The sequence below is a fragment of the Orbicella faveolata genome, unplaced genomic scaffold (assembly GCF_042242905.1).
Source record: "Orbicella faveolata isolate gen_17 unplaced genomic scaffold, um_ofav_v1 contig_26, whole genome shotgun sequence".
NCBI classification, from domain to species: domain Eukaryota; kingdom Metazoa; phylum Cnidaria; class Anthozoa; order Scleractinia; family Merulinidae; genus Orbicella; species Orbicella faveolata.
Window position 1 is genome coordinate 19,153,587 of NW_028301554.1, and position 23,481 is coordinate 19,177,067.

A 23,481-nucleotide genomic window follows, 5' to 3' on the forward strand; every position below is an offset into this window, starting at 1 on the left:
CCAAGAGGAGTGGCTGTTACCATTTTTTATTCCTTTTCCGAATTCCGTATATAAGTGAAAATGAATAGAGCAATGAGCCGGTTTGTCAAAAATGGAACGGCAAATTTCGGTCGGACCGGCCCGACCGAAATAAGTAGACCACCTCCAGAGGTGATCCCGAATATTCCGGTCGGAAGGGTCCGAAACGGACCTTTCCATTTGACTTCCGACCGAACATGTCCTATGTAACTTACTAGTACAGTCAACAATGTTCTAAATCGGACAAACTTCCCACTTATGTCCGGACTGACCTGCTGAAATACCAATTACTTTTTAAAAATCTAAAGCACATTTTCAGAGCTGTCAAATCACCACAAAAAGAAAACCACGTTTCCACTCAGCCTCATATCAAAACCAGACGTTCTCCTGAAAACAGAATACACAAATAGCAATGAAAGCCGCTTTAGAATTAAAACATAGCTTTCACCCAATGGCAAAGTTTGTCAAACTTTTGACGTCTGTTGTTTTTAACCAAACCAGGGTCAGTTGAATTCAGCCAGGTTAGTAGTACAGTGTAGCTAGTAGTTTTGAAAAGATAATTACTTTGCGTTAGAGACATCGGTACTGTGCACAGTAGGGAGCGGTCTTGAACTCAGTCACCTCCACTGGTTGGTTACTCCTCAAACAGACATCCGTGAAACTCGAATAGTTCTAAACTAATTTAATCCGCGATAGTAAAATAACACTACAAAAGGGCTTCCACGCAATAAACTACGCTACAAAGCCACATAGATTTTTCAACCTTTCCTGCTTCTAGTTACGAGACTGACTTACTTGTATTGCAACGTGTATAGTATTTCAGGCTGGACGGCTTTTAGGTCCTTTATGGACCCTGCTCGAGTCGTACCTCTGATTGGTGAGAACCACAGAAGCTTGCCACGTAGTTCATTATGTCAACAAATTCGAATTCAGTCACACACACGGTCAGTCTGTTTCCGTTACGTTTTGGTGTCAATAACGTTTTTGGGGGGGACTCGGACTCTACAAGGTAAAGAAGCACTTTCTATGTTTTGAAATTAAGTATAAGTTACCAGTAGTTTTAACTGCCTGGTTCTAAGAGAAAGAGGGACCCTTTTTTTAGTAGAATGCAAGGGGGATTTATTAAGACATGACTTATGACCTATGTTCCCCAACGATGGTTCGACTGAACTATGTGGAAATCAAGTAAAACTGACTGTTTTATACAAAAGATTATTAAAAAAAAAAGGTAAATGTATAAGAGGCAGGAAACACAAACATCCAATTTTGCCCGGTCTTTATATTAGCCCTGAAAACACTGAAAAGTCAACCAACTTTAATTTAACCAAGTGCGGTGGTGACTTGTTTATTACCTGTTTTTAGTTTATTTTTGGCTCGTTTGTTTGTTAGTTTGTTTGCGTGCTTGTTTAATCGCAATAACTACGATACAAAACTTAGTTTTATGAGAAATGTTTAATGTTATTTATGGCAGATGTTTAATTTGATTTGTTGGTTACAGCCAATACTCCACAAAGTGACGTGGATATAATGGTGGTGCCAGGCCGGCTCAGTTTAATAGTTCAAGAATCTTAAAACTTCACAATATGTAAACAATTTTAATACTGGATTTATGTTAGTTTGTTAGTTAGTCAGTTTGTTTGTTTTTAGCGGTGTAACATCTAGACAATAGAGAAATAACAGTAAAGGTCAGTCAATGAACTTGTATTTTCACCCTGGCGTGAGAAACAAAGAACACAAATAGAGCGAAAAGTTCTACAGCTGGTGTCCCAGCATGCCACTGGAACCCCTGGTGAGGGATTTTAACGAAAAAAAGCCCCCTTTGTCAAATGCTACTGGGGGTCACACACGAACCAGACAGACCATATACATCAGTTTAGGGAAATAAATTGAATGGATTCTGAAAAAACAAAAGCTCAAAGCTGACGACTTTCTCTAAAAAGCAATATTTCCGTGGGCACAAAAGAACTACCAAGAGCTCATCATAAGGGTAGTTATAACATATAGCGAATGTGTAAATAGGATAGCCTGTCAGTGCTTGGACCCATGTTAGAAATGAGGTGCTGTCTCTAGTTTCTACTTCAAACTTGAGACTAAGTTTTAAGGGTCTTATCTGATTGTTTTAAACGCCATTTCTTGCAGGTCAATGAAGACAGCAATCATATTTCTTGTTCTAGTAGGTAAGATCTAAGTTCTCTTCTCATCTGATCAGCATAGATAACAATCTACATCCAAGAGATCCTCGGTTTTATGAGTAAATTATCCCCGGGGGCAACTCTCATATGAAAAGGTTGGGGATGCTCTCTCGTCTCGCTTAGGGTGTTCATAACGAAACGCCGCTATTTTTTAGCCCTTAAAGTATCTTTTAGGGTGCACTCAAGGAAATAAAAATAATAAAAAACGCTCTTATTTCCGTTTTTAGGCTCGATTTCCGTCCGTCTCTCGAGTACTGTTTACAAGCGCGAGCTCCTTTCCTGAACAGCGGCTGGTAATCAAGCCTATTCTGTTTTAAGTGGTATCTTTTAGGGGTCAAATTAAGCTCGAGCCACACCAAGATTGGTCTCCTTTAGGGGTTTCATTCAAATTCTCCGACGAGCATTCCCGACCTTTCCATATGGGATTCCCTCTGGGATAGCGCATCGAGAGTATCACGAATTTCTGAGCAACCGGTTTTCCTTCCATTTGAAGATAGAACGCACTACCGGTCTGATTTTTATCTCTATTCAAGCCTCTGTTGTTGGATCTGAGGGAAGACGGTCCAAAGCCTACATCAGCAGAGGAAAACGGCAAAATGCGTTCAATACAAATTTAAGTAGCGGCCAGCAGCAGCTGCAATATGCCTCCTCGCCCCACCTTGCTTCGTTTGTACCTGGATATTATCAAGGGACTGGCAAAACAAATCCTGATGCAAGCCCAGAACTGGCTCGCGAACGGAGCAGAAATGTCCAAGGATCGCGAGGGGACGTTAAAAATCCAGCCTCGATGGTCTTTAATGATAATGGGAGTGGAGCACGACGGCCTCAGAACAATGTGAATGCCATTTCGGGATCACCTCTGAAGAATGAAAAAAGTGGTTTTCAAAACCGCATCGTAGAAGGTACGATTACTGATTCGACTGATGTCCAGCAATCAGAATACAGGTAATATATAGCGCGGAATTGGAACGCGCGAGAGATATCAGGTAAACAAAAACTATCTTCAGTAACAGTTTTGCCAGTAAATATTTTTATAGCCATAAACTCAATGATGCTGTGGTTAAAGGAGTTACGTCACAGATTCGCACCTTGAAAAGTTTAGCCTAAACTTTTCAAGTTTGTCGTTTGTAATCTGCGTTAATCTTCTCCATCCTTAAGGTTTATTATTATCTCTGGTTTTTTTCTATCTTGGTAAATTACTATTTTCAGGTTCCTTTCGTTTAAAGGTAGTTTTGAACAAGACCAAAATAAACCAAAATGCCGTGACTGAGCTCCTTTAAGAAAATAAGCTTAAGGCAATGTATAAGAAAAGTTAATCAATTTTCTACAGAACCCAAAAATGTCAAAAGAATTCCTAAAATGGCGCGAAAAGGCGCGCGGAAAAACATGTTACCAGTGACTAGACGAACAACTGCGCCCGTGAGACTAAATTCGCCAATGGCTGCTGCCGCTGCAGCGGATGTACAGGGTGCTGTGGTGGAGAAAGGAATTGAAGTCATGGGGCAAATGGTCGACAAACAACTGCAGATCATTGACGAGGCACAAGAAAAGGCGGAAAATTTCCTGAAAAAAGAGGTAAAATTAAACTAACACGACTTTTATAGGGACGTTCGCGCTAATTGTTTCTGCGCATCCTTACTGCGCGCGCAAATAGACCAATTTCGATACATTAAAATTCAGCCTAAAACGATAGACCTCAGCACGAGACTCCGGGCAATAAACACAGAGTTTGTGGGGTTTATTCACGGGAGCCTCGTGTTGAGGTCTAATGTTTTAGGCTGAATTTTGATATATCGAAATTGGTCTGTTCACACGCCACGTCATGCCTTAAGCGCGCTCTAAGTAATAAAATGAACAATGATAGGGCAGATGGCCATTGCTATAGCTTTAATTGCCTGGATTTAACGACGGTGACCCCTATTTTTCTTTTGATGGATCATTTTCTCTACCCGCCGATTTTCTACGTTTAACGAAAAAATGAAGAAAATCTCTCATTAGAAGTTTGAATTTTTCGCAAAATGCACCATCGAATTCTTTTTAGCTCTTCGTTTATCTGTGCGGGGGTTTCGAATGCCTCTTGTAGGATTAAGTTTTGTGAAAACGTTGGCAACATTTGGAATTGTTCACGCAACGGATTCACTTATACAAAATATAACTGGGATAGTTTGTCTCCGTTGATTCATCTTTGATATTTTAAGCTAAGAACCCTGGAGACCTTGCTGATTTACGCGTACAAATTTTTCAAAACCAGACTAGTTTTCCACACGCTTTATCTCTGAAACGAAGTCCGTGACCCTCCATTTTTTATAAATTTCTAAAACAAGTAATTCATTATCTGTCCGCAGTAGAAGTTTGAAGAAAATCTATCGAGCTGAACATTTTCGCACGAACGTCCTTAAGTGTCGATAACGGTTTTTTATTTTGTTTTGTTTTTTTGGTCGGTTTCCCTAACTTCTTAACCCATATGACGCGTTTTTTTTCACTGAGATCTGAGATTTGCAAAACTTATTTGCGAAAGAGAAATGGGCCGTAAATTGAACTGACAGCACCTCATCAATTAGACAGCCAACAACTTTGACTGAAATCTAAAATGTTAAGACCTTCTGTTGGTTTTCCACACTTCTTAGCTCAGAAAAAGAGCAAAAAAATAAACGCGCAGCGATTTGCTAATTGTTATGAGACTAGCGTGCTGTTCAATTAGCCAACCTTTGGGCTGGAAGCCAATACAGAAAACTCCACTGTCAAAATTCGACAACAGCCCAAACGTCAAAAGTTGATTCCAACAGCAACACAACAACGCATTTCCAGGGAAACACGAGAAAACTGCGGACTAAAATGAAACAATTGAAACACGCTTCCTGTAATTCTACCTCTCCTTTTTAACTCCGGTCAGGAAATTTTATTTTCTAACTTACTGCTCTACATACTTACTGCTACGAGGTGATTATAATGTTATGTTTTCATGAGACGAACCTAATCAATGTCGATCGGAGTGACATGAAAGAATAACATTGGTACCCTGAGGTATACGTTGATTCGTTAAAAGTGATATTAAAGATAAGTTAACAGCGCAAAAACAGCACACGATGCTCACTGGGCCAAAGCGATGCTATATTTATTTTTGTTTCGCAGATAAAGCTGGATATTGTTCCAGACAAGGGCTGGCAGTCAGAAGACATGTTTGTTCCTCCTGGTTATCACCTGGATTCAAAAATAACCGATGACGCGGGCTCTCCAAAAGAAGCTGAGCAGGCAGCTTTCACTTACCCAGCAGGCTTAGGGAACGTGATGATGAACGGATGCTATGGGACTGGGTACAAGGAAGGCGATCCTTGTTACGTGGCTAAATGGACTCTTGACGCTTGTTTGGTGAGTAAGTAGGCTGACCGAACAGTTAAAGCCGAGAGAAAATGACAGGAGCTTTATAACCTTTACATCGAACCCCACAGCAATAAAGTAAGGTAAAAGTAAAGTCTGCGCACGAACCACTTGATCTATCAGGCCGGCGCTTATCTCCAGTTTCAGTAGCATGAAGCGACTAAGAGTATTCTACTATTCTTCTTTTCTAGTCTATCGCAGAGTTACTCCCCAGCATTTAATTCACCGGTACCCATTTATAGACCTGGGTGGAGAGAGGCGCCGTAAGAGTAAAGTGTCTTACCCAAGAACACAGCACAATGACCCCGGCCAGGGCTTAAACCCGGAGCCGGACTTGGAGCACTAACCACGAGGCAACCGTGCCTCTCATATAGCAATGAAGTGATGACATTTTATACGAAGTACAACATAACGAGATAGCTACACGGCCAGATCAATTAATATCGTTTTTTAATCACCCACAGAACATGATTGATGGCGCGGCATTCATGGGTGTGGGTTTTGATGGGCGTGGTGAGTACAGTCCTGAATCAAGAAAAATGAGCATCGTGCAAAGAAGCTGCGCTGGAAAAGCAACGTAAGTAGTCTTAACATCGTTTACACGTATTGAAATTTCAAGTAACATAAACAAATAATTTCTCCTCGGTCTGCCAATTCTACCCACAGTTTGTTCATTGACCAGCTTATATCGAGTGTTTGACAACCAGAATACCAGTTCATTTGAATGGCAACAGTAATGTTTTTATTTTAGCAGTGAATTAATATGATTTCATTGCTTGATTACTGATTTGAAAGTCGCCGAAATTCAAGAGTGGTTTACCTTGCACCTATTACTAAGAACTGTTAACGTCAAAATTTAATTGTAGAAGTAGATACGCAACGTGAGTAGTTAGCATTCGACTTGTATTTACCTAATAGGCACGGCTTTAATCAGCGTTGACTCCGCGTCATTTTCTTTAATAAACAACTTAAGAAGTGCATCTGACTACATCCCTGTAAGTATTAACTCCAAACCTTTTCTCCATTTATTTTTTAATCTGCCTGCACGTTTTCATGGAATCCGTGCGAGAGACTCAATGTTTTGATTTCCTAGGTACGATGATTATGATGTCCCGGATACAATGAATGTACATGGTATTTATGACACTAAAGCCACCATGCTGACGTTTGAGAGTCGCTCTGAGTTCCAGTCCCACTTGCAAGAGGAGGCCGGGGTATCAGGCTCATTCTTCGGCTTCTACGCAGGCGTGAAGGCCGCCTGGGGCGAATCGTCGTCAGGTTCAAGTCAACAATACATGGCTCAGTTAAGCGTCGATATAAACAGGTAAAAACAGGCTCCGGTTCCGTCGAACTAATATTGCTGGATATTGCAGACTATTATTTATCCCATTACAACAATAGGTCACTTTTGACGTGACCTTTGCTTCTGATGTGAAGTATATATGAAATAATTCATATTTGGACTGCGGTTGTAGATGAAAGTGAAGAATGATCATCGCAGTAAATTTTCCAATTTAAGCAATTGGAAAGAAGAAGCCTGAAAAAATCAGGGCTTCAACGGGATTCGAACCCTTGACCTCCGCGATACCGGTACGATGCTCTACCACCACACATTGGGAGCGAGGTCAATTAATTGAGTTCATATCTTCCCGTGAGGAGTGACATGATGATTGCTTAAATTGGAAAATTTACTGCGATGATCATTCTTCACTTTCATCTACAACCGCAGTTCAAATATGAATTATATCATATATACTTCACATCATGTCACTCCTCACGGGAAGATATGAACTCAATTAATTGACCTCGCTCCCAATGTGTGGCTTCATAGCTTAGTTGGTAGAGCATAGCACCGGTATCGCGGAGGTCACGGGTTCGAATCCCGTTGAAGTCCTGATTTTTTCAGTCTTCTTTTTTCCAATTGCTTAAATTGGAAAATTTACTGCGATGATCATTCTTCACTTTCACTTTTGCTTCCGTTTCAAAACAAGTCTTCGTATCACCTGCACGTTCATTTTGTGTCGCTTGGCGACACAAAAAAAGTCAGCAAATACCTCAGTAATTTAGGAATACCCTGTTTTGTAAGATAGCATATATACTAACGGCATAAAACAAATCGAATGGGTGAGAAGAAAAGGAGACAACTTTGACTTGAGGCTGCCGCATGCGCTTCTTTAAATCATAACGCGAAGCGAGAGGGTTAAATTAAGAAGAGGAAGGGTATGTTTTGATGAGAATTTTACAGTAATCTAGGTTTGATTCCTTTTCTTTAAAAGCATTTTTACTTCTAACTCACCTCTGAACGACAAAAATAAAAATGAGGATAGATGTTGTCCAAAAGACAACATGTTCTTTTTCAATCTTAGGAACAGCTCTAGCCAACTCATAAGCTAAGTGTACAAGGAATAAATTCATTTCAGATATGAAGTCTTTTTGGACGAAGTCAAACCTCAAGACTTAAGTTTATCATTTCTGAGGGAATACATGGGTCTACCTTCATCTTACTTCGCCGCTGGAGCACCACTTAAATACCGTAAGTAATCAGAAGAACTAGGGCAGGCCTGCTTTATTCTTTTCAAATGTTATTCTGTTTCAACTTCATTTATTTAATCGCTAACTCATACTAGCAGCCTAGGCAGGGGCTGAGGAGCGATACTGAAAGTTGCTTCATATTATGGTAACCGAGATAAGCGGCTGCTGCGCATGCGTCGGAGACTTTGATGCGTCACAAGAGTACGAGCGATAGTCAGCTAGGCTATAGCTTGTTACTTTTTGCTCTCAGACAATTTGAGTTTGTACACGAATCTTTCAAGAATCCTAGTTTAATTCAGTAGAAGCTGAGTATAAAAAAACTATTTGTTATAGGTTATGATTTCTATTAAACTTGCAGAGGAGTTTATTCAGCGGTGGGGCACGCATTATATCAAGTCGTCCAAGTTTGGCGGTCAACTTCAAATTCGAAAGTTCATGGACGCAACTGATGTCTCCAACAAGAAAGAATTTGCCGTAGAAATGGAGATGGAGTACAAAACATTATTTTCAAGTGCGGGAGCCAAGTCAAGCACCTCAGGCGGAGAATATGCGAGGAATCAGTCCAAAACCACTTCAACAACCATTATAGCTCTGGGTGGAAGCCATGAAATAGCTTCCATCCTGTCCGACGCGTACTCACCCACATTTAAAAGTGAATTCAAAGACTGGCTTGTTTCTATTCCCAAGTATCCCAAGCCGTTTCTCTTCCAGGTCAGTCCCATTACAAACCTGGTAAATTTCCGAATGCGGGATTTGTTTCCCGACGAAAAAGTCGATTGGGGCTGTGAGGGACACGCAGCAAGCTTGAAAACTGAGAAGAACGCGAACGGGGATACCGTCACCTTCTTCGAAAGTGTTGGACCAAATGGAACTATGGTGAAACACTACTGCATGTTCCAGAGTCGAAAGGGATTAGAGGAGGCCATCAAGAGAAGAAGGATCAGTTTGAAGAGAGCTATCGAGGTTTATATGGAAGAGGTATCTTAATATATTGAGCGTTCGCAGTCACTCTTTAACAAATTAATTCAACCTGCATGAGGAAGTGCGCTAAACCAGGTCCTGCTGTTGAACCTCCCGCCAGAACGACTCAGTTCACTGAGAGTTCACTCAAAAAGTTTCCACTGAATAATATTTCCCTATTCAACCTTTTTGAGGGACCATTTTAAAAAGGGGATTTTACTGTAGAGAGAGGGGTGGGAAAGAGGTATGGGCATACTAAGAAAAAGTGTTTCTAAAAGAGGAACTTCCTGTTTTATAATAGAACAGATTCTATACATCTTTCTTTGAGGAGTGTGACCGTTAGAAAGTTGTTAAAGATTCACTCGACGGTTCAGTTTCAGCCTTTAATTTTCATACAGCCCGGCATTTACAACAACGCAAACACAAGCGAGGATTTTCCTCTAGCAGAAGCACAAGGTCTCGTATAGTCCATGACGGGGTCTCGCATATAGTCCATAAGGCTTAGCGCACTTACATGCGTCACGTCTAGTCACGCTTACGAATATGCCACGCTTTCAAGTTCTAACAGCGACAGTATGTTTTCTCATTACAGGGCCCAACATCCATTTCAGATTTTAACCTCCCAGCGTGCTCGTCCCCTCCAGCTGAAGCCCCGGCTCAAGCAGACCTACAGAAAAGGACGACTACAAAATTTGCACCAGCATGGCAGAAAATAACAAGCGGTCAGAAAGAGGTTCGAGTCATCTTTGATATGAAAAGAGACCTGGCCGGTATAGAGGACTACACTATTCCCCGAAACATGAGCCGCCTTGTGAAGTACACCAACGGAAAATGGCTGATAGGGGAAGAAGACGGTTCGTTCCACTTGTACAATGCCTTCAACAACGGAGGCACCGGTGATGCTAGGAAACGCAAGATGTCCATTTTTGGTCTGGTTCTATCGTACAACGAGAAATCTGGAGGATTAGAAATGTTACCCGCCGATTTCGAAGCTTCCAAACAGTTCTTTCCCAATCTCCACGAATTTCTTGCCGGACGTACTCTGGCCAGGGTTGCCATAGAAACCAAGTCTGTTACCAAAGTGGCAAGTAAACGAGAAGCTGCGGCAAGTGTCCCTTGCAATGTCAAATGGTCAAACGCACTTCGTTTCGATCCGACGGATTCTAACGGAAAATGCCTTCATTTCACAGCCGCTAGCGAGGGAAAGATTTTCGTGGTATTCTCGACTTTACCTAAGGATAAATCGTCATGGTATTACACTGAGATAACTCCTGATAGAGTGGCCATTTATAAGGTAACAGATCATCGGCTCCTCTTATTGAATTCTGGCGCAGGAAGGGTTCCTTCTCTCTTTGTTACCAACTTCCACTCCAAATGCAGAGAATTCGAGGAGCTGATGCATACTCCTTCATAGTTTTAGACGACATTTATTCAACGCCCTCTCCCCCACTCCCCGCGCCTCCTCCACTACCTCGTTAAAATTTAAACTTCCACGATATGAGAAATGTGCCGACAGTTGGGGGCTGGTAGCTATGATTTGTTAGGGTCACTGAGACGAAAAGAAATACATACTTTAAGTCGTTGTTTGCCAACGGCGAGAGCTCATGACTACCTTATTATTTTTAACTTTCACAATCCATGGAATCAGACACTTTTTGAAAATTGAACTTGAAAAAGTTTGGACACGAAAAACTAATACTGATGATCATTTGAACGAACGGTCGGTGGTAACTCTCCCCGCTCCTTCTCCACAGGGTAACCAAGTGAAAACATCAACCACCAACAAGAACGCGCGGGGTCTGGGTGACCCAAGCCTGCTGCAGTCTTACTTTGTCTGTGTCACCGAGTCTGAATCAACCACTCTCATGGAATATGGAAAAACACTGGGAACTGCAGAGAGTGGTGATATTTACTTAAACATGCTAGACATCACTGATCGCTTGAACGTGCGATTCTACGCGTTCGGGAACGGAGATAAGGACCTCGATGTGATAGACGCCCACATCGTGCCACGTGACTTAACCGAGGCTGAGTGCAAAGGGGATACATATATGGATCTGGAATCGAGGCTGTGCACACAAAACTGCCACGAGGACTGCGATCCACTTTATGGTAAGGAGACGGTTAACAAATACAGAATCAACTTATCGGGTGTCTATAAGCATGAAAATAAACTAAAATGTAAAACGCAATCTTCTATGAGGAATTTATTGTTCTCTTAATGCTTCATGCGTGAAGTAACGTCATGTTTCTTAGTTACCTAGCAACTTCAGGAAAATGCGGGTCTTAATATCGTAAGGCCGATTTACCCTAAAATGGTACTCATTACCCAGTTAAGATTAAGACTCTGGATAAGACTCATACCTAGAGGTTTTTGGTTAATGCGTTATCCACAGCCATAAACTTCACTAGGTCAGCTCAATTTTTGCGGAACTCAGTTAAGATATCTACAACTGGCCGACATATTACAGCGTAAAACTACTAATTGTGTGTTATATTTTGTCCCTTTAATTTAAGGATGCAACACGAAATCATCTGGGAACCCACTGCCCACAGAATGTAACGTGTGCCGAATTGCCGAGGACCTGGCCACGGGAAAATGTCTGCCAGACTGTAAAGAACCCAACTACTTATCGCCCAATAAGATTTGCATTGACAAGAGTGGTAAATACTTTTGATATTTTCGGATAGACGATAGAGTTTTTAGAAATTGTGTCTAGGGGCTTGCGAGCACCCTCTTTTGTCGCGAAAGAAACGTTTGTTATCTAAGCAATTGCTTGTGAGAAGCAAATGGAAATATGCTTGTGATCAAGAGCGCACAAAGGTACATAAACTTTCGGGCTCGCCTGCACCTGAGTTGACTTCAGTACGTTCTGGTCTCGATCAAATATGAACGTAAGTCGGTGCAAGTTTGTTCTCCGTTTGGAAACCAAACTCCAGTCAACACAAGTAGATCGCACGTTATCCATAGCGTTAAAAGGTTGCTTTTTCAACTTGAGTGCGCTTGAGATGAAGCTTGGCAATCCTTTTGGCCATCCGAACAAGTTTTTATACAAGTCTAGCTTGCAACTTCTTACTAAATCTATCATACATATGGGTCTGTCCTAAGTCTAACAGTTCATTGTTTATATCATTTTCAAAGGCACTTTTGACCTGGAGCTAGGGACACACGTTCTTTCTGAAAGGCTTTCAGTGCGCCAGATCCCCCATCTACCATCCCTAACCATGTGCACGTGGCTTCGCTTCTTGGATTTTAAAACTGATTGGGCTTGGAGAATGATGGACTACGAAGTGAGAGGGACACGTTCGCAGAGTCTTCAGCTGCTTTGGGTGAAGGGTGGTGAAAATCGACTGGAACTACTTATTGTCCAAGGATATTGGACTGGAGAGAGTTGGGCTTCACTCGACAGGTAGGAAGCAGTGACTACTAAGAGAGTGACGCTCACTGCATACCCTCCCTCAGTCGTGGTTTGGTCCTAACACACAGAACCACTGCGATGCATTTTAGAAATGAGGAAGTTGTTTGAATCCTTTTCAGGGAAAACAACACGGGTTCCATGATCATTGGATGAAAACCAATGGTCTCTGCACTGTATATATTGTCTTAAATTCTTTCAAAATGAAGTTAAAGACATCACAAATAGTGATAAGTTAATAAAGATGGTGAATTTTAAGCTCGGTAATGAAATGTGAAGGTGAATTAATCAACATGACACGAGCGTGGGACAAAGAAAAATTCTGAGTCCCCGACAGGAATCGAACCCATGACCTCCCGAACACCGGGCGGGCGCTCTATCAAGGTCATTTAACTGAGTTCATATATGACTATCATATATGAACTCAGTTAAATGACCTTGCTCTCCATGAGTTCTCGTAGCTCAGTGGATAGAGCGCCCGCCCGGTGTTCGGGAGGTCATGGGTCCGATTCATGTCGGGGACTCAGAATTTTTCTTTGTCCCACGCTCGTGTCATGTTGATTAATTCACCTTCACATCACAAATAGTGTTTGACCCAGATGACACTGGAACGTTTAAACTAATCTGTTGCAGATGCAGCAAAATTAACAATCTAACTAAATGCTGCTGTTGATGTACTCTTGACTTGTTTTACCGTGTGTGTGCATGTAAGTGCATGTGTGTTTTTCCCAATGTAATACGTGGAATTTATAAGTAAGTGTTGTACTAGTTTTATCAATATTTGTTATTATTTTTTCGCTTTTTTCTTTGCAAGTGCAATTTATTCACTTATATTTTTGGGGGGTGATTAATATCAGATTTTTATGGTATGATAACCACGGAATGCGTTGTATTGTACATTCACAGGATTTCCACAGACCTTTTTGATGACAGGAAATGGCACCATCTGTGCATCACATTTTCAGGAGAGAGTGGAGTCGTTACGCAATATGTTGATGGCGTCAGAAAGAAATCGGAGACCGGTGTCGCGCACGCATTGGATGGCGGAGGGACCCTGAGTATCGGTGAAACATACGCTGCACAGACGTATCAGATCACTGGCTTCAATCTTTGGGATAAAATTCTTCCTGAAGTGGAAATAAAGGATTTAGCAACTTCCTGTCTGAAGGGAATTGGGAATGTCAAGCATTGGCTGGAATTTTCTGACAAGGCAAAAGCCATCAGCGCTTTAAAAGTAAATGCTCCCTCGGTGTGTCTCCCCCCGGCACGACAGGGTGCTGAAGAAGAGACACCAGAGTCCAGTAAATAAAGTGGATGATCTGTACCTGCTGATGACGAATTGAGGTCAATGTAACGAATGCTAAGCTGTGAAACGTCGAAAATAAAAGAGTCGGACTGTTTAGTGTTCAGTTCAATCTTTGACTCCATCATTTCACTCACTGTTGTACCACCACCCTCTTACCCATAAATTACTCGATCAGTCGTATTTCGTCTGTTTATAGTACTTGGTGCAATAACATTAGGACTACTACTGGGCAGTTTATAAATTGATTTATTGTTCGTAAATTCATTATATCCTGAAACACTCATTCTCGTCCCAGGACCCTCTTCCTTTTACGTCACAAAAAGTGTGCATGGCTCCGGGTCGAGAAGCTGGCGAGTAGCATGAGCTTAGCCTTTTGCATCTTTGTGGTCAGCTGAGCTGCATGTTAAATCAACGATGAAACTCCTGATCGCGAACATGACTTAGAAGGAATTTTTTCCACTGCTAGTGCCTTTCTTCCACGGAGGTGGGTTGGGGAGAGTGCGATATTCGGGCTCGTCAACCGCATCCATACCGACAGGCCCTACGGGATGGGTACCATTATTCCATGGGGACGAGTAGTTAAACTGAGGCTCTTCCGCGGGCTCGTCAGTACTGGGCTGGGAAGGGCTGGTACAGACAGAAGGACTCACCACTTGTAACGTTCTTTTTGCTCTGGCTGCGTCTTTGAAGTCCAGCCAGCTCTTGACGTTTCCAATGCCTCTAAGACATGACTTAGACATGTCTTTGATGTTTTCAGGGGCGAGAACCTGATCCCAAAGGTTAAAGCTAGAAAGATCGTAAGGGAAAGAGGTGGAGTCTCCCATCTTAAGAGTTCCTCCGCCCTCATACTCCCAGACCAGGCCAGTTCCAGCTTGTTTCTTGACTCCATCGAGGTATTGCATGACCACACCGCTTTCTCCATTCCACGTGGCACAGATATGGTGCCATTTCTTGTCCAGAAGTTGCTCAAACGACATCCTATTCGATAAAAATGAAGGTAGTTAGAGAACATAATAATGATCTGGCGTTCAGCCTGTTTTAAGAAAGCTTAGTTTTGGGCAGATTCGTTAATCAATCCTGGCATAACTATTTTATACCATGCCATAGAAAATACGGTGGTTATACTGTGAATGCAAGTGAATAATATATGAAAGATCATATATTTGAACTGCGGATGTGACATACGCGCAGGGCACGATGGGAAGGCTGGGTGTAATACAGTTGAGTATATAATGGTTTTGCTGTATTCTAATTACCTGTATTTTCTATGGCATGTTAACAAAACTATTCATTAAGGGTACAGCAAAACAAATGGCCGACTTCCCTCTTAAAAAGATAGATTTAAAAATGCAAAGGATTTCTTAAAGAGAAGTCGTCGTTAAGTCTTCGCACCTGTCTCGCGCTTTGTACTTGCCCTGAGAGTACGAGGGCTGCGCACTTTGCCCCGCTGAACCATTTATTCTCCTCCTGTCTAATGAAAATTTTATTGTTTAAACCTGCGTTAAATCTTAAAACTTTAGTCTCAAAAAGTACCTTGGTAAGTATTTATTATTTCTTCTCCATGTTTTAAAAGCTACTTGCATCCCAGGCTCCGTCCGGTCTCGGTTTGGATACCAGTTTAGTGCAAACTCCTGGTACCGCCTGCCACTCACATAATAATTAATCATGGGAAAGTAACTCTTGTTATCTATGACGATTGCCGCAGGGAAACGAAGCCAAAAGCACATAGTGATGGAGGCCAGCTTAGGGATTTGACGTATTGATATTCCGTAGGGTGAATTTCCCACTTGCATATCAAAAGTAGCTGAAAAAGAAAAAAACCTTTTACAGTCATTCTAATCTGCTTAACATGAGTAGACATGCAGGCGCTTCCTTTAGTGTGGTCAATCAAATGCCCCTACCCCTGGGATATTGCGCTCAATCTATCATTCGCTCCATCGAGCGGGGAAGGAATTAAAAGTACAAAGTGATAAAGCCCTTTAATCGAGTCAAATGTCTAAATTACTCTAGATTTTTGTAGCGGCTCAAATAATCCAGTTTCGCACTTCCCTTGAGATTTTGGTGAAACGATTATTCTCTGTTCCGTCAGCAAAGTAACCCCTGAGGCAAAATCAATAAGCCGACGCATCGAGCGTCAGCATGATCTCTTTAACAAAGCTGATCAATTGAAATAACTTTCAAAAATTGAAATTAACATCATAAATAGGAACTAGAAGTAAGAATACAGGTGGCCTTCGAGCATTTCTTAAACTGCTGGTGGGGGAATATGTTACCAGATAATGTTATCTGGAAAAAAGCCAGAAAATGGCCTCCAGCAAACGCTGAAAAATGTGAGGATCTCTTAAAGGAAAGGAAATCATTCTTAGAGTACATGGGCTAGCGTTTCCTATTCAGTTCAGTTCTTTTCTTGGGGGGATGAAGGCTTGAGAAAGTGAACAAGATTAAAGTTTTGCGGAAGAAAAAACTTACCACTCTTATCGACACAAAAGTTGTCAGGTGTTAGGTAGTTAGGTTCTTTACATTCCGGAAGACAATTCCCTGATGCAGCGTCCTTGGCAACACGGCACACGTTACACTCATTTGGCTGCGGGTTCCCAGATGACTGTGTGGTACAACCTATAAACAGTGGTTCGCAAATCAATTTTCACACGCTTTGATTGGCGAAGATGCATTTTATACGTGATGTTAATAGATCTAAAGCATTCTTCCTCTGCAGGATATTAATAAAGAACAACAATGGGCAATACTGCTGCAAAATTGGTACCACTCAAAGAAAAATTAAGACGTTCTTTCTCGTTTCGGAGTAGTTTACCAGTACAAGGTCCTTGAACTATAGCGTAATATTTAACTCCATTTAGTTTAGGCTCAGTGAGTTCAGTCGGGGGACGAGCACAGGCTCCTTTCTCGAACAGCGGCTGGTAATCGAGCCTATATTTAGTTTCAATCTTGAGATATTATTTCGTGAAAATGTTGGCGGTTTTCTCTCTTGGTTGCATTGCTATTAACTGTAAGAAGAACTCAAATGTCGATTTGCTCACCAAAGAGTGGATCACAATCCTCATGACAATTCTGCGTGCACAGCCTAGATTCCAGATCCTTGTGTGTATCTCCCTTGCACTCAGCCTCAGTCATCTCACGTGGTACTATATGCGCATCAATAACATACGCCCTTTCTTTGCTGTTTGCAAAAGCATACAACCGTACATTCAGACGGTGAGTGGTGTCCAGCATGTTAAGGTAGACATCCCCACTTTCTGTGGTTCCCATGGTTTTGCCGTATTCTATCAGAGTTGTTGACGTGGACTCAGTGACACACACAAAGTAAGCCTGCAGTAGAGATGGATCGCCCAGGCCCAGTGCGTTTGGGTCAGCGGTTGAAGTCTTTAATTGCTCTCCCTTTAACGACCGATGAGAGACAACAAAAATAACAGAACGGTAGAGAAGTGTAAACTTAGGATGGAAAGGTGTCCAATGAGTTAATCTCCGTGCTGTTGCACTGCATTACGTTTATACAATGACATTAGTTCAAGAAGACCTGATAGCTAGGGTACTAAGGTTAATCTATAATTTATTAGGCTCAGCTCGCCTTCGCCACTCTCGAGTATCGTCCTCGTAACCTACAACTTGACCCCAGGGCGATTCACGTATTGCCCCCGACAACTGGTTGTTGGGGCAATACGTAGATCGTCGCGTCCTGGAAATGAAATTGTAAACTCTTGTTGTGAAGCCATTGTGGTTTGATTGAAAATATAATAGAAATGAGAATGTACGGTTTCCAGCATACGAAATGTCAAGCTTCTCAACTGGCTGTGTTACATTTCTAATGAAACTGCGATCTGTTAACGAATAAGAAAAACAAGACAGTGCACCCACAGAAAGAAGAATTTTTTTTTTCAGGAATTCTTTCTTTCATATAAACAAGAGTTACGGAAACATTCGTGAAACCCGCGTCGTGAGAACTCCAAAACAGCCGTAACAAGCAATACCCGCCCATGGCTCGTCAGTGAGTCCACAAATCTTGTTGTCCTAAATTTTCTCATGAAAATGTTTTTCTTCAACACTAGGTAACTCCCTTGATTAATTTATAAAAGAAAAATGGCTGAGTAAAACCGCACATGTTACCTTGTAAATAGCAACTCTCTGGGGTGTAATTTCGACGTAATACCAAGTATTCTTGTCCTTAGGCAAAGCCGAGAACACGACAAACAGACTTCCTTCAGTAGCGGCAGTGAAGTGAAGACATTTGCCTCCTCCGTCAGTGGGATCAAAACGAAGCGAGTTGGACCACTGCACGTGACAAGGAGGGTTCGCCAATGTCTCCCTCTTGTCTGCTGTCATAGAAACCACTGTATTATCTTCCACGACACTAGCCAAACGCTGCCAAACAAAAGTATCATGAAGGTCTGGGAAGAACTTTTTGGATGCTTCGAAGTCAGCTGGTAGAAGCTCTAATCCTCCAGTCTTCTGGTTGTAAGACAGAACCAAACCTAGAATGGATATCTTGTGCTTTCTAGGATCACCGCTGTTGCCATTCATAAAACCGTTGTAGAAGTGGAAAGAGCCGTCTTCTTCAGCCGTCAGCCACTTTCCCTCCGAGAATTTCACCAGGCGACTCATGTTGCGAGGAATGCGATAGTCATCATTTCCAGTGAGGTCCTTCTTCAAATCGAAAATAACACGAAGGTGTTTTTTTCCTGCGGCGATAGTCTGCCAGTTGGGTGTCGCATTCATCGACCTTTTAAGAATGGCACTTTGAAGCAAGTCTCCTGTTGGTGGTGCTGGGGTAGGTCGGCACGCAGGCAGATTAAAATCGGAGATAGAGGTTGGGCCCTTGAGAAACAAGTACGCAGGTAAGCGTTATTCTAGATCAGAACTCTCTATTACCTGTCAAATAGTTATACAAGGTCTTGTTTAATTTCGACATCTGAATCATCGCTCTGCAATTTTCATGGGAAAATTTTGTTTATAAGATGAATTAGTTCACTGTAACATAGTCATCATCAAATACCTCCTCCTCTCGCCTATACAATGTTACGATCCTCAAATATGCTGTTGTTATGTTGTTTGCAAAGGTGGAACACTACAAGTGAAATTATCAACAGTAAAATTGCCAACTGAAGATCAGGTAAAGGCTTCCTTCACCGGCTGTTCGTATAGTTTGTCTTTGTAGGATACCTGAACCTACCTCTTCCAAGTAAACCTCAATGGCCCTCTTCAAACTGATCCTTCTTCTCTTCAGTGCTTCTTCCAGTCCCTTTCGACTATCAAACGCGCAGTAATGCTTCACCGTGCCATTAGCACCAGCGGTCTGGAAGAAAGACACTTCTTCTCCATTCGCGTTAGTCTCAGTCGTCAGACTAGCGGCGTTACCTTCACAGCCCCAATTGACTGCTTCTTCCGGAAACAAGTCGTGCATACGGAAATTCAACAGGTCAGTAACCATGCCAACTTGGAAATGGAACGGTTTAGGATACTGAGGGATGGACATCAGCCAGTCCTTAAACTCATTTTTGAAAGTCGGTGAGTACGCGTCTGACAAGATAGTAGCGATCTTTTGGCTTCCTCCCAAGGCAATAACTGTGGTGGAAGACGTTTTCTTTTGACTTCTCGAGGACGCTCCGCCTGAGCTGCTCTTTTTAGCGCCAGCGCTGGCAAACAAACTTTTATACTCCACCTCCATTTCTTTTGAGAATTCGTTTTTGCTCGACACGTCCGCGGCAGCCATAAATTTACGAATCTGCAATTGGCCGCCGAATTTGGAAGACTTGATGTAATGTGTCCCCCATCGCTGAATAAAATCCTCTGCAAGTTTTAGGATAAATGCTTCTGTCATTTCAGTTAGCGATGAATTATTTTGGTTATATAATTCTACTGACAAGATAAAGTGAAGCTAATAGAGATGTTATAGTCGCTTAGGCTAATATCCAAACCAACAAACAACCAAGCAAACGGGCAAAGGAACAAATAAATAAATACAGTGGAACTCCGCCTTACCGCCACCCCGTTAATACTGCACGGCCAATTAATTCTGGCCCGAACAAAAGTTCGTTCAGTCATTTTCTTGTTTAAAGAACCCCTTTAATACGGCTACTTCGTTAATACGCCCAGATGTGTGCTAATACGCCCAGTGGCCTATCGGAGACCGGATTGACAGGGTTCCACTGCACATGAACAAAGTGCCACGCCCCAACCTCCCAATGTCCCGATCAATCGCCATCTTGATTACGAAACTGACCCTAAGCATATAACTTACGATATTTCAGCGGCGCTCCAGCAGCAAAGTATGATATTGGTAAATCCATGAATTCCCTTAAAAATGATAAACTTAACGACTCGGGTTTGACTTCATCCAAGAAGATTTCGTATCTGTAAGGAAAGTTGTAACTATATCAGTCGATACAAAGGTTTAGTTGAACGCTTTACATTAATTAAAGACCACGAAACTTGTTTATGAGTTGAGCATGGGACAAAGTATAATAAGGCAGCGTCTACACTACGCAGAAGGAGTTTGAAAACGGAGCACTATTTTTTTCCTGGGTAACGCCTTCCGTCCAAAATAATTCGTCACGAAAACGGAGTTTTTCGAAAACGCTTTTCAAACCGGAGGAATTTGAAAACGCCGGCTTTACGTTTTCGTGTGGACGGAAAACACTTTGAAAAAGGAGCTTTTCGAAAACGATGACGTCACGATAATCATGTGATTTCTTTGCCCGAGGTTTCCTCAAACACAAATCCAAAATGACCGGTGATTGTTGCGTTTTTAAATATCTCCGGTGTAGTGTGGACGGAAAACATTTGATGCGTTTTCGGAGTTAAACCTCCGTTTTCAAATTCCTCCGGCATAGTGTGGACAGGCCTAAATCTGCGTGCCAAACGGGACTCGAACTAAGGAGAAGTTCCATACGCCAAGTGGACGTGAAGCACTCATCACTGTATTACACTCAATTAACTTATAATACTCCATGCTTTGGAGGTCATTGTAAGGAAGGAAAAACCTGTTGATATCAACGCTTAGCAAGGCCATGTATTGTTGACTGGCGGCAGAAGTTGAACTTCCCCACGCTCCTTTCACGCCTCCATAGAAGCCAAAAAAGGAACCTGACACTCCAGCCTGCTCCTGTAGATAGCTTTGAAACTCTGAGCGGCTCTCAAACGTCAGCATTGTGGCTTTGGTGTCATAAATACCATGCACATTCATAGTGTCCGGCACGTCAAAGTCATCGTACCTGGAAAGAATTTGATTTGTTGAGCACAGTTACTCGGTAAGGCCTTTTCTCAGTAAGTAAATGGTCCTGATGTGCAAGCGAGCAATGGGAGATACTCAGCGTGTTATGAACTTATTTCAAGGTTAAACAATGCAGTACAGCTGACGTTAAGTGTCAGTAAATCGTCAATAAACAGATCTGAACACCCATCTGGGACAACAGAGGAGAACACCAACGAAGCTATTGCTGGTTTTCAGTGTCACGCAATTCAAAATAGATCAAAATAAAAATCAAAACCGGTCAATAGATAAAGTCCAGAATCTGGAAAACGAAAGAACGTAAATATGCAAAGACTCTCGCCAAAATTCTGGTCACAGCAATTTTTCTTATGCGAGATATGCGGAGAAATTTTTTACCCAAATTTATAGAGATTTGTATGGAGACGCCATGCTGGTGCCCATCCATATGGGCACCAACATGGCGGCCGGAAACCAACAGAAACATCTATCACTGAGTTTTGCTACAAAAGCGTGGATTTATCCCTCAAGGAACTCTTAAACATTAAAATAAAACTTTTTCTAAGACATGAACTGTTCAGATAGCCAAGTTCCCCGAAATAGGTCACTTTTTTAACCATCATGACAGCTCTCTAGGCCGTCATGTGAATGCCGCGTCACGCAAAAGCTTGGAAATTCAAGCGTAGTGTATCACAAAACCAAGAACCCATTCGGAGCGAAAATTTGTATGAACATTAGTTTTCAGCTGCTCTTATACATCATTTAAGTAAAATCTCAGGAAGATCAATAGTTTTGTAGTTCGAATTTTAGTGACGTCATGTGAGAACCAGCTATAAGAGTTAGTTGTATGCAAATCACATGTTGAAGGAGTTTTTTTATACTAAACACCATCTACCACTAGAACGTCAAACAAGCCCAGTTAACAGATGTGACAGAGAGAATGTCAAACAGGCTTACGTTGATTTTCCAGCGCAGCTTCTTTGCACAATGCTCATTTTTCTTGATTCAGGACTGTACTCACCACGCCCATCAAAACCCACACCCATGAATGCCGCCCCGTCAATCATGTTCTGTTGATTGAAAGTAAACTTTATGGGAACTAACATAAAGATTTCAATCCATATTAGCCAACCTCGTTCCAGGGTGTGGGATGAAGAGAGACCCTGGGAACGAGGTTCAAAATTAGCATATAATAAATAGCTCTTGGCACACCAACATTGGATATGGATCTGTTTCTTTTCAAAGATAATGTGTTATACAGAATAAGAATCTTCCGTTCTGGCTAAGGATCCTCTCTTGAGTTACCAAAACTTAGTGGAAATCCTGTGGGCCAATCCACTTTTACAGTAACAATTAGTAATGCGGTTTGTGTTAAATAAAAGATAAAATAGAAAGACATAATGATGGAAAAAAGACTGCATGAGAGGGGCACTATATAATCGAATTTAGGCCTTACAGTTGAAGTATTTTTGTCTGATTTGTTTGTTATAAAGTCCGAGAATATTTCAGTCTTTTCATCGATTAAAATCTCAACTGTTTTCAACTTACTGATTAGAAAGAATGGTTAAATGTGGTTTCCTATATGTCATGTTGACTTTAAATCCTTGATCTTTGGATCAAGTTAAAACCCCAAAATTGGAAATTGGATTAATTGAAAGGTGTACCTCATGACTAGGAATCATGAAGTTTCATGCTCCACAAATGCATAATTATTTGTTGTCACTGCATACCAAACAAGCGTCCATTTTCCACTTCGCTACATAACAAGGATCTCCTTCCTTGTACCCAGTCCCAAAGCAGCCATTCATCAACACGCTCCCAAGACCCGCTGGATAAGAAAAAGATGCCTGGTCGTTTTCCGGAGGAGAGCCTTCTTCGTCAGAGATGGATGTGTCCATATGATAACCAGCGGGTACAAACATGTCTTCTGACTGCCAGCCTTTGTCTGGAACAATATCCAGCTTTATCTGTATATCGGGAAACACCAATGAAAGACGCAGTAACTCACATTCAAAAGATAGTTTGACCATTTTAAAAGCGATTTGTTATTGATTTATCATATTAAACATAAATATAGGAATTAAAAGCCATATCCAGATCAAAGAAAACCAAATTACTGTAGTTTGCAAAACTAATTCCCAAACTCATTAATAATCCATCAAGATCAAACAAAAGAAATCATGACCGTGACGGTTTGGATAGTTGATCTTAATTACCGTAGATTTCTTCGATTTTATTTCTCCGTTTTCTCCTTAATTTAAGTTTCGATTGAGAAGATATATCAAACAATCAAGACAGTGTTTGACCACGTTTCAAAACACCTCGAAGTTCGTCAAAAATACTCCGCCACGCTCGTATTTTCAACTCTGTTCTCGGTGTTTGAAAATGTGGTCAAACACGGTCTTTCGTGTTTGGTTTATTACTAAAACCGATATTTTCTGAACACACATGAATACA

At 41.6% G+C, this 23,481-nt stretch overlaps 2 protein-coding genes across 2 annotated transcripts; one reads left to right on the top strand and one right to left on the bottom strand.

Annotated features, from left to right (window-relative positions):
• The first annotated feature begins 877 nt into the window (after nt 1-877).
• On the top strand, nt 878-13,911 carry LOC110042153 (uncharacterized). The gene is made up of 14 exons (XM_089295196.1): nt 878-1,027; nt 2,158-2,195; nt 2,744-3,112; nt 3,541-3,785; nt 5,343-5,579; nt 6,053-6,165; nt 6,682-6,912; nt 8,009-8,121; nt 8,479-9,098; nt 9,673-10,374; nt 10,835-11,192; nt 11,598-11,744; nt 12,223-12,490; nt 13,403-13,911. Exons 1-14 carry the CDS (start codon nt 930-932, stop codon nt 13,803-13,805), a joined length of 3,942 nt encoding a protein of 1,313 aa, XP_089151322.1. The 5' UTR covers nt 878-929; the 3' UTR covers nt 13,806-13,911.
• Nucleotides 13,912-14,028: 117 nt separating this feature from the next.
• On the bottom strand, nt 14,029-23,054 carry LOC110042164 (uncharacterized). Its single transcript, XM_020747521.2, has 10 exons — nt 22,755-23,054; nt 21,982-22,094; nt 20,798-21,028; nt 20,056-20,168; nt 18,988-19,670; nt 17,925-18,632; nt 16,841-17,198; nt 16,272-16,418; nt 15,336-15,606; nt 14,029-14,780 (listed from the first exon to the last, which is right to left on the bottom strand). The coding sequence occupies exons 1-10, from the start codon at nt 23,052-23,054 to the stop codon at nt 14,243-14,245; spliced, it is 3,462 nt and encodes a 1,153-aa protein (XP_020603180.2). The 3' UTR covers nt 14,029-14,242.
• Nucleotides 23,055-23,481: the final 427 nt, after the last annotated feature.